This window comes from Mesitornis unicolor, unplaced genomic scaffold (genome assembly GCF_000695765.1).
Source record: "Mesitornis unicolor isolate BGI_N332 unplaced genomic scaffold, ASM69576v1 scaffold34216, whole genome shotgun sequence".
In the NCBI taxonomy this organism is placed as follows: domain Eukaryota; kingdom Metazoa; phylum Chordata; class Aves; order Mesitornithiformes; family Mesitornithidae; genus Mesitornis; species Mesitornis unicolor.
The window spans coordinates 4,134-13,829 of record NW_010190875.1 but is presented as its reverse complement, the minus strand read 5'-3'; the positions used below and the strand labels follow the sequence as shown (position 1 = coordinate 13,829).

Below are 9,696 nucleotides of genomic sequence, written 5' to 3'. Positions count from 1 at the left end.
GACTGGAGGGAGAAGGGAGAGAGGGACGAGGCTGGCAGTGCTCACAGCTCCTGTCCCAGCCTCAGTGCAGGCCAGGCTCAGCCCTACGCCAAAGCATCCTTGGGGAATGAGTGTGGCACCCAGGACATCACCTACCTCCTCGCCATTGCTTCCCTTCTCTTCCCGCTTCCTGGGCTGCTTCCCCTCCGCCTCCCCACTGCTTGATCCAGGCAAGAGGTTGTCCAGCCAGCTCAGGTCATGCAGGGAGAAGATGTGCTCCAGCCCTTTTCGGATCCCCACCAGTGCTAGCAGCTGCGACCCGGACAAAGCACGGGTGGATCAGCATCACACAGCACTGGAGACTGAGGGCCAGGCAGTGTGGTCCCTGTCACTCCCCCTCTGTCCCGCTGGTAAATGCCGGGGTGGTGGCAGGTCACCTTTCTGGGCTTGGACCCAGGGCACAACACTTGCACAACACCTGCAAAGCAGTGAAGGCCCCACCGGCCCCAACCCAGGAGGTGGAGGTTGGTGGTAACACCGTGTTGTGGCCCTACAGGGTCCCTGCCACCTCTGGGGGCCTAAGCACCCACCTACACCACTCGCACCCAGCCCAGCACCAAAGCAGAGCCACCCGATTAAAGGGGAGGTTGTACCATCACTGGGAAAAGAATGGCAGCCGTGGTGGACTTGACGACCCAGAGCAGGGCCAGGCACAGCAGCTGGATGACGGTGAAGAGGTGCACCCGGCGCAGGGGCACGTGGCGGAGGTAGGGGAGGTCTGGCTGGTGCTTGGCTGGCATCAGGAGCAGCCGCACGCGGTCTGTGAGCTGTAGCGAGAGGACAGCGCGTGGGTCACGCACCTCCAGCTTTCAGGCAGCCCTCACCCACCTCCCTGCTGGGACCAGGGCTGCCAGGATGGGGTTTCGCCAGCTTTTTTGCTATTCAGTCTTCCTGCCACTCGTGCTGGCCACCGGCGCGATGCTGGGGTGAGTGAGTTTGTCTGCAAGCCCAGGGGTCCTGGTTATCACCATTGCCCCAGAGGAGGGGAGCGCATTCCAGGCAGACATCTAGAAAGGACTCAAGCTGGTCTTAAGGGGTTAATTGGAGATGACAACCCCTTGATTCCCCTCTCAGCATGCAGGAAACTGCTGCTGCCTTTGTCAGAGCACAGCCCCAGATTCCCCAAGCAAGGTTCCTCTGCCTCTCCTTGTGCTGGGCCCAGCTGGGGACAGACCCATGCCAGGCTGCACATCACACGGAGCTAAAATCCAGGCTGTGCTGCGCAGTGAGAGCTGGTGTAGAGCAAACCCCCTCACCCCCAAAACAGCCCCCAGCAGCACCCCCCGGCGCAGCCCCCGCTCACCTGGATGCTGTTCAGCGCTGCCACCCCCATGTGCAGAAAGACCCCGTACAGCACTGGCATTGGGATGTGCTGCAAAACAGTGGGGCAAGGGCTCAGCGGGGTGAGATTCCCCAGGGGGCTGCACTCACTGGGCCTCCTCTTTGGTGTAAAAGCCTGACCACGTGGCTGCAGTGTTTTCATCCTTCGTTTCCAGTTTAATTTCAAGGCTTTTTGCTTATCTCATGGCTTTGAGGGCTTTAAAGTCTGGACGTGCTCCTGGCTATGCTGTGCTGCTCGTGTGGGGACATCGTGACCTTCAGAGAGGGGAAATGCTTGCCCTGTTTACCAGCACATGGTGGGAGCCATCCAGGCTGGAGATGGAGAACACGATGCCAAGCCAGTGGAGACATGGCTTGTGGCTCAGGATCTGTTCATGCCAGGGGGGTCCTGCCTCGCCCCACACCGCTTTCTTTTTACCTCCTCTGCAGCCACAAAGTGGCTCTGCCCTCTGCATTGCTCAGCGTGGTTTGGTTTTCTCTCAAGCCTGGGCAGGCAAGGAGGGAGCTGGAGGTCACTTGCTGCTCCCCATGGATCCCACCAGGGACACAGGGACTGCTCGGGGCTGGGTTGACTTCCCCGGCACCGCACAAGGGCCAGAGGAAGCACTGATCCACCTGGATCAGGAGCGGCAGGGGGGTTATAAGGGGAGACAGGTCCTTGCATGAAGGATCAAGCCAGAACCATCCTGGAGCTGGGGAGGCAAGAAGAGCTGCCTTGGAGGAGACTCCCAAAGCCCCTGGACACCCCTCACTGCCCTGTGCCTCACCACCCACTGCAAAGGGGAAGACTGGTCAGGTTTGGTCTCTGGTTTCTCCACCACAAAATCACAAGCCAAACCCTTTGCCCAGCTCCTTCCCACGCAGCACACAGCTTCCCACCTCCTGGCCAGACTTCCCATGATGGATCAATGGGATGAGGGATGATACAGGGGCTAGGAACCCCCCAAGCCTTGAGGATACAGCTGTTCCCCCACCTTGGGGAAGAGGCCAAACCAGCAGCCAGGCTCCTACCTTGAGAATGGGTGCCATGAAGACGGAGACGCCCATCAGGATAAAGACAGCCAGACCGCTCAGCCTCTGCTCCCTGCGGGTGGCAGTGCCAGTGTCATGGGTGCCCCGGGGTCCCTCAGGGTCCTGCTGCCCCCATCTGCCCTCCCAGCACCCAGGGTCTCTGCTCTTTTCGGCTTTGATGGCCATGGGCGCCAGTGGCACCCCTGGGGAGAAGCAAGCAGCCCCAAAGCTGGGTCTGCCAGGCAGTGTGGGCACATCCCTGTCCCCAGGGGCTCCCCCGGAGCAGGGTCTGGGCTCATTGCGTACCTGATGCCCAGGAACTCAGGGTGCTCGCCGGGGGCTGAAGTCGCGCTCTCCCTCTTCAAGCTCTCCATGTGTGCCAGGGAGATGACAGTGGCCGAGACATACCAGGGGAGGCCGGTGACAGAGGTGACGACCATCAGGAGGGAGACACAGAGGAAGTCCAGGTGAAAGCCGGCTCCTTTCTGCAACGGGAGAGCAGCAGGGCTGGGAGTGAGACATCTCCCCGGCCATGCCAGAGGGGCAGCAGTGGGGCCTGCCCACCTTGCCAGCCGCTTTGGGGTGCTGCTACTGGACCCCACTGAGTCCAGCCAGGACCTGGGTCCTCCCTGTTGGCAGGGCCCTGCTGTCCCCTGTTCCCTGCTCACCTTCAGCTTGTACTCCCTGCGGTTCAGGATGACGGCTGTGATCTGCTGGTCCATGAAGATGAGGATGGTGACGAGGACAGCAGGCACCGCAGACACCAGGCAGACCCACCATGGGTTGGCTCCGAAGGGGAAGACGATCCAGCCCCGCGCTGGGTTCGTGGGCTGTGGACAGCAGAAAGGTCATGGCAGCCACTGCCCAGCTGTGGGGTCTGCGGCATTGCTGGGTGACAGGACCAGCCCTTGGTGCCCAGGCTGGAGCCCACTGGGTGCCTGCTCCACCTGGGGAGACGAAGAGCATCCTCTCTCATCCTGGGGATGCTCCTGGGCAGTGTGACCCACCAGCCCCCCATGAGGACACTCCGGCTGTGGTGGAGCAGGGAGTTGCTCCTAGGCACTGCAATCCAGGAGCCGGGCACATGGCCCTGGGAGCTGGTGGGAGCTGGCATTGCTCATTGGCGATGGCAAGCCCAAGGAGGTGTTGGTGGGCACGGGCTGCTCTGAGGTGCTGCCAGCTCCACTCCACACCCAGGGCGGGGAGCCCAAGCCTGGGCTTGAGCTTGTGGCTCCCGCTGCAGTGTGACCTGAGCCGTGACGTGGTTACTCCAGCGCCGGGCCAGGTTATTTGCAGACCGTGAGACCGGCTGCAGTTCAACCCCTTCTTGTTTGCTGGAGTGCAGCCTGCATCCCTGTAGGGCTGGATGAGGCAATGGAAAGGACAGCAGCAGAGCAGGATGGGCAGCATGGGGGGCACAGACCCACTCCCCAACAGCACTGTGCCCCCTCCATCAGCACCTTCAGCTCGCTGGGGACAAGGAGCTTGGGGGTCTCCAGGCCCAGGGCAGCGTCGATGGCACAGGAGGCGAGGATGGCCAGGATGATGGCAAAGTCGCTCACCAGCTTCCTCACCTGAAGACAGAGAGGGCTTGGACTGGGCTGGTCAGGACTGGGGGCTGCCCCAGGAGCACCCCTGGGTTGCAGCACCTGGACCCATCCCCATGGGTGGCCAAAGGATGCTCACCCCCACAGGGAAGTAGCGGCTGCTCCTGAAGCGCTTGAGCGCGGTGCAGGAGAGGAAGGTTCCTCCGAAGAGCAGGAAGGAGAGGAGGGTGACGTCAGGCACGTACTGGCAGCTGGTCCCAAGGAGATGTCCCCCTCGGCCCAGGCACTGGGTCCTGCTCAGCCCAGACAGGGTGGTGGGAGGCTGTGAGGACAGGGCAGGCGGTGAGGAGGAGCAGGGCCACCCTGGGCCCATTCCAGCCCCTCCCTTGCCCATCCAGGAGCAGGGGCTGTACCTGCCGGGGAGCCAGGGGTGAGGGGAGTGGTGTGTAGTTCCCTGCAGAGCTGTGACCTGCAAGGGGACAGAGGGGTCAGGGTGCCAGCACCATGGGGACGCTCCATCAGGGATGGTTGAGACTGCAGCTGCCCAGGCTCTCCCCAAGGTCTCAGGGAGCTGTATGGGACCCAATGGGATCCCTGAAGCCCTGGCACCAACTGATGCCTGGGGGGCACTCCTGGGCTAGGCTGAAGCACCCGCACACTCAAAAGCATCCAGGCTGTGCCCAGCACTGATGGTTTTGGTACACAGCATGGATCCCATTTGCAGGATCAGTGTGGACACATCTTCAGCCCCCAGGAAATGCCCTCTGATTTACAGACCAGTAACAGAAGCACAAACCCACCCAGGTACCCACCTCCAGCCCCTGGTATCCCCCATCCCAGAGCTGTGGGAGCTGGACCAAGGCTCTCCCTGCTCCTGATGCTGCTCTGCCTGGTGCTTGGGCAGTGCCAGGAGGCAGGGATGGATGGACAGATAGCATGGAGGGGAGTGGAGGAAGGTCAGCCTCCTCCTCCAGTGCCTACCCCATCCTCTGGCTGGGTGGCAGGGTCCCAGTGGGGTCCCAGGACAGCAGCCCCCTGCTCCCCACCAGTCTCATGGCTACTTGGGCTCACCAGCACTGGACAAGTTGCAGATGCAGCTGTAGGAGGTGATGTTGTCCAGCCGGTACTGCCAGTTGACGGGGAAGGCATCTGCGAGGCTCAGCATCTTCTTCAGAGAGTCGTAGATGAATATCAAGCTGATGAGGGCGCAGAAGCCTTCCTCGGTGAAGCGGGTGAAGTACTGCACCAGGTGACTGGCCTCGGTGGCCACCAAGACCACGCCAAAAAAGGCCACCCAGAGCCCAATCCAAAGGCGAAACTCCAGGTAGTCCAGGCTGTGGTCCCTGGTAGAAAGGGTGACCCAAAGCCTGCTGTGACAGTGGCCCGTGCCCCAGCCATGGGACAGTGGCCTGAGGAACCGTCCCTTGCAGGGTACTTACTGGCTGAAGGAGAAGAGGAGGCGCTCGAAGACCAGCACGGGGCCAGTGCTGCTCAGGATAGTCAGGGGCTGGCCAGAGAAGAGGCAGAAGATGAAGCCGGCGAAGGCTGTGCCCAGGAAGCTCTCCAGCACGCCCTGAAATGCAGAGGAGAGGTGCCAGGCATGCAACAGGGATGGGGGTCCTGGACCTGTCCCCCCCAGCAGCCCACACCTCCCTGCCCTGCAGGGTCAGCACTCAGCGACCGCCTCGGGGAAGGACACAGGATGCCCCAGGGGCATCGCTGGCTCCAAGAGCAGAGGTGCGAGGTGGGCACCCAGGAGACCACAGGTTGGGTTGAGCGGGGTTGGTGCAGGGCACCCCACGGCCGCACCAACCTGCATGTTGGCGGTCGCGTCCCCCAGCATGCCCCCGAAGGTGATGGCATTGGTGACGGTCGCCAGGTAGATGTAGAGCACTGCCGAGAGGCACTGCGGGTGCAGGCCGTCGCAGAAGTCGCTCCCGTACCACGGCGCCTTCCTCTGGATGTCTCGCAGCAGCCCCCCGAAAAGCCTGGGAGGCAGAGGGAGATCTCAGAGCGGCCTCCTCTGACAGAGCTGCAGGGCAGGGGACGGTCCCTTCCCCAGGACACAGCAGCCCAGGGTGCTTTGGACGTGGTGGCCCCATGTGCTGGGGAGAGCCAGCGCTGTGCCCTGAATTCGTCACCCCACTGCCCTCATCCTTCCAGGCACCCACCTGCCCGTCCTCTCCAGCTCCTCCCTGGAGTGTGCACGTCCCAGGCCGGCTCTGTCCCCAGCTGCTGCCACGTCCCCATTGCCGTGGGACTGCGGATCCGATGCGTGCACAACCATCCTGTGGCAGACCACAGCCTGAGACAAGAGGCTTCAGGGTGGGGCTTTTTTTTCTGTGAGAGGCCAGGGAGGATGGGGAGGGGACAGGGGTGCAAGCAGGGCTGAGAGGACCTCATGTGTCCCCTGACAATGATGAGGAGGAGGAAGATCAGGAGGAGGAGAGAGACAGAGGGTGTGGACTTGATGATCTAACAGCATTAGAACTAGCAGCACCAAGGACCAGAGCTGCAGACATCAGCTAGGATGACTTCACTGGCAAAGGTTGGCTCCTGGATGTTTTCATCCCCATTAAGATGGAGATTTCAATGTCACGGGCAGAGGTCTCCACCTGGGGCCCTGCAGAGGGGCCAGCAGAGGCCGTGGGTGCCCTCCCTGCAGCCCACCTCCTGTGTGGAGATGGCAGACAGCTCTGTGGAGGAATCCGGGCACTGGGGTCCCATTTCCCAGGAGGAAGCACAGTCAGCTCGTCCAGGAACACCTCCATCCCTGCAATGAGGTCCTCTCGGTGCTCAGCCTGCCGGGCAACCCTCTGGAAGAGCTGCAGGGAGATGCTGTGGTTTAACCATCACCTCCCTGCGTTCAGCCATGCAAAGCCTTTCTCCCAGCCTGCAGCCACCACCAAGAAAGGCACCCATCCACTCCAGTGCAGGGCATCCACCATCATCCTACAGACCCATCCCAAACCTTTATCTACTTATCCTGGGCAAGGGAGGCCACCAGCTCATCCCATGCTCTGCCTCCCCCACTGCAGCCTGCAAAGGAGAGGAGCCCAGCTCAGCCCCATCCCACCCATGGGTGCTGCACCGGGCTCACCTCATCCGTCAGCAGCGTGGCCATGGCCCTGCCAACCTCGTGATAAGCTTTTGCTTTGGCGTGGGGACCCAGCAGAATGAAGAGGAACCTGTGGATGAGACAGCACATCTCCTGAGCAGCCCCCTCCTTGCTGGGGGATGCTTCTCTTCTTGGGGGGCTCCTGCCACCCTGAGGGGTGGCCACCCTAAGCAGCTGGTCAGGGGCAGAAGGCAAGACACTGTGTCTGCTGTCCACTGCATGGAAACCCCACAGGAGACCATGGCCCACCAGGATCCTGGCTGGATCATAGGGGCTGCAGAAACCTGGGGTCAGGGGGTAGCAGGTTTTAGGGGCAGAGGAGGAGACATCCTCGGCTGGGGGTGTCTGTGGGGTCAGGCTCTAGGATGGGGCTGTCTGTGGGGCCGTGCTCATGGGAATGCTGCTTGCAAGCAGGATATGGGAGCATTAGCGTTGGGAAGGAGAGCTTGCCCACTGCACGGGCAGCAGGTTTGATAGGGCTGTGGGAACAAAAGATGAGATTGGAATAGGGCTCGGGTTCTCTGAAAAGATTTGGCTAAAGTCCCACACAGAGCGTGCTGGAAAATAAGATTAAAAATTGTATAAACATAATAAGTCCATTCAAGCTCTCCACTCCTTTCCAAAACAAGTTAAAACAGCGCCTGGGACTGCTTTCACCAAAGCATCTTCACCAAGGCAGTGGGGAAACCTTAAAATCCTAGAGACAGACCTGAGAAGGATGTAGCCCTGAGATGGTGTCAGCCAGGGGCAGTCAGCAAAGGGGATGACACCGTGGGCAAAGGGTTGGGTAGGGACAAGCTCTCCTTCCCCTCCTGTCCGGAGAAGGAAAATACAGGGCAAGGGGTGGTTGTGAGCCTCCCAAGACCCGCAGGGGCTCCCTGGGGACCTGCCACCCATGTCCCACCCAGCAGAGAGCTGGAGGAGGATGGATGTCCGGCTCCACCCGGCTCCTGGAGAACGGGTGCTCTGGGCAGAGTGACCAGGAGATGGCAATGTCCCTCCTGATCCCCGCCTGCCTCCTCTGCGCTCCCTAAGGAAGTCCCCAGCTCCAGGAGCACGCAGACCCTTTCTTTCTCCTTACTGCTTCAGATGATGCCTTCCTCAACCATGGAGAAACAACTCCTGTCTTGCTCCTTTCCCCCTGCACCATCAGTGCCGTGAGAGCCATCGTGGACAGTGGGAGGGTGAGGGGCTCCTGCAAACCTGCATCCCTTTCCGTGAGCACCCATGCAATAAGCAGAGAGCATCCGTACCCTCCTAAGGGTGTGAATGCAGAGCCCAGGCAGGGATAGCCCAGGGGACGTCTCCTCCTGGCTCTCAGCCCATCTTTGGATGCTCCTAAGGAGCTGGGAAAAGCAGGAGGGGAAGCAGTGAGCCGTGATGCTGGGACTACACATGCTGCTGGATAGCTGTACCCTTTGCTCTCGCAGTGGAAAGCCTTGTCCTGTGCAGGAGGGAGTGGGGAGACAGGGATGCAGTGGGGTGCAGGGCATCTGCTGTGCTCCATTTACCTGCTGGGGAGAGCGACTTCGGCCAGTGAGCCGAGGGCCACCGCTTGCCTGAGGCGGATGAAGGCAGTGAAGGGCTTCTCCAGGAAATCAACTTCACCGACGGCAACGTGGGCTGCTTCAGCCCCCGACGGGACCTTCTTCTTCAATCGGTTTCTCAGCTGAAAGGAAAGGGGTGCAGTGCTGGGCACTCGGGGTGCAGTGCTGGGCACTCGGGGTGCAGTGACCAGGCATTCAGGGTGCAGCAGCTGCTCAGCCCATCTCCATCCTGCCTTACCTGCTCCTTAAGAGGTGTTTCGGAGAGCTGGGCTCCAGGCTCAGACCAACTTTTAGCCTTTCCTGCAAAGAAAGGGAGAAAGCAGCAAAATAAGTGTGCAAGCAACCTGGTCAGCATGGGCAGTGCGCCAGCCTGGTGGCAGCAGAGGGATGGGTGGTGGGACATGGCCCGGCGCTGTGCCTACCTCTGCAGGGTGAGAGGCTGAGCTCGGCCAGGACCCGCAGCAGGGGTTTGGTGGGCTGGTGCCGTGGCTGGCGGAGCAGCAGGGCTGCCAGACGCTCCCGCAGCTCGGGCTGCAGCTCCGCTTCCTCGGGCCACCTGGAAAGTGCTTCATCTGCAACGGGGATGAGGACAGCCCTGAGTCCCCTGGTGCGCTGAGGGGGCTGCCCAGGGAAGAGCCTGCTTTGCTGATCGTGCATCAGTGCTTTTATATAGGGACCTCCTGGTGGCCTGGCCCCTCTCTGGTGACCAACCCGTCCCAGGTGGTGACTTTTGCATTCCCCACGTACCGATTATTTCCTTGAAACTGTGGGCATCCAGATCCAGGAGCACCATCCCCTTCTGCAGGCACGTTCTCAGCTGAAAGAGGCTGTGCAGGGGGAGGGCTGGGACGTGGGGCGCGCTCCAGCGCTCTCCACCATCCTCCACCTTCTCCTCGAACTTGATCCACCTGCACAGGGAGATGTGTAGGGTCAGTGGCAGGGTGATTCTGTGCCCCATGCCAGCGGGAGCTGGAGCTTGGGTCCATCTCTGAGCTTGGCATTGGGCTGGCACAGGCATGGAGGGGTTTGGGGGGCTCAGAGGGGGCTGCAGTGGGCAGCCTCGGTGGTCACATCCCCATTTCTGCTTACCTCC

At 61.3% G+C, this 9,696-nt stretch overlaps 1 protein-coding gene across 1 annotated transcript; it reads right to left on the bottom strand.

Annotated features, from left to right (window-relative positions):
• Window positions 1-87: 87 nt before the first annotated feature.
• LOC104542299 (electrogenic sodium bicarbonate cotransporter 1-like) lies at window positions 88-9,511 on the bottom strand (the record flags this gene model as incomplete). The annotated part of the gene is made up of 19 exons (XM_010186556.1): window positions 88-291; window positions 633-806; window positions 1,343-1,411; window positions 2,392-2,464; window positions 2,698-2,876; window positions 3,060-3,221; window positions 3,852-3,965; window positions 4,078-4,260; window positions 4,352-4,407; window positions 5,010-5,281; window positions 5,378-5,511; window positions 5,752-5,926; window positions 6,110-6,226; window positions 6,609-6,763; window positions 7,039-7,126; window positions 8,568-8,725; window positions 8,842-8,903; window positions 9,026-9,175; window positions 9,351-9,511. Coding segments are annotated over 19 exons (2,686 nt in total), but the record flags the coding sequence as incomplete, so codon positions are not given.
• Window positions 9,512-9,696: the final 185 nt, after the last annotated feature.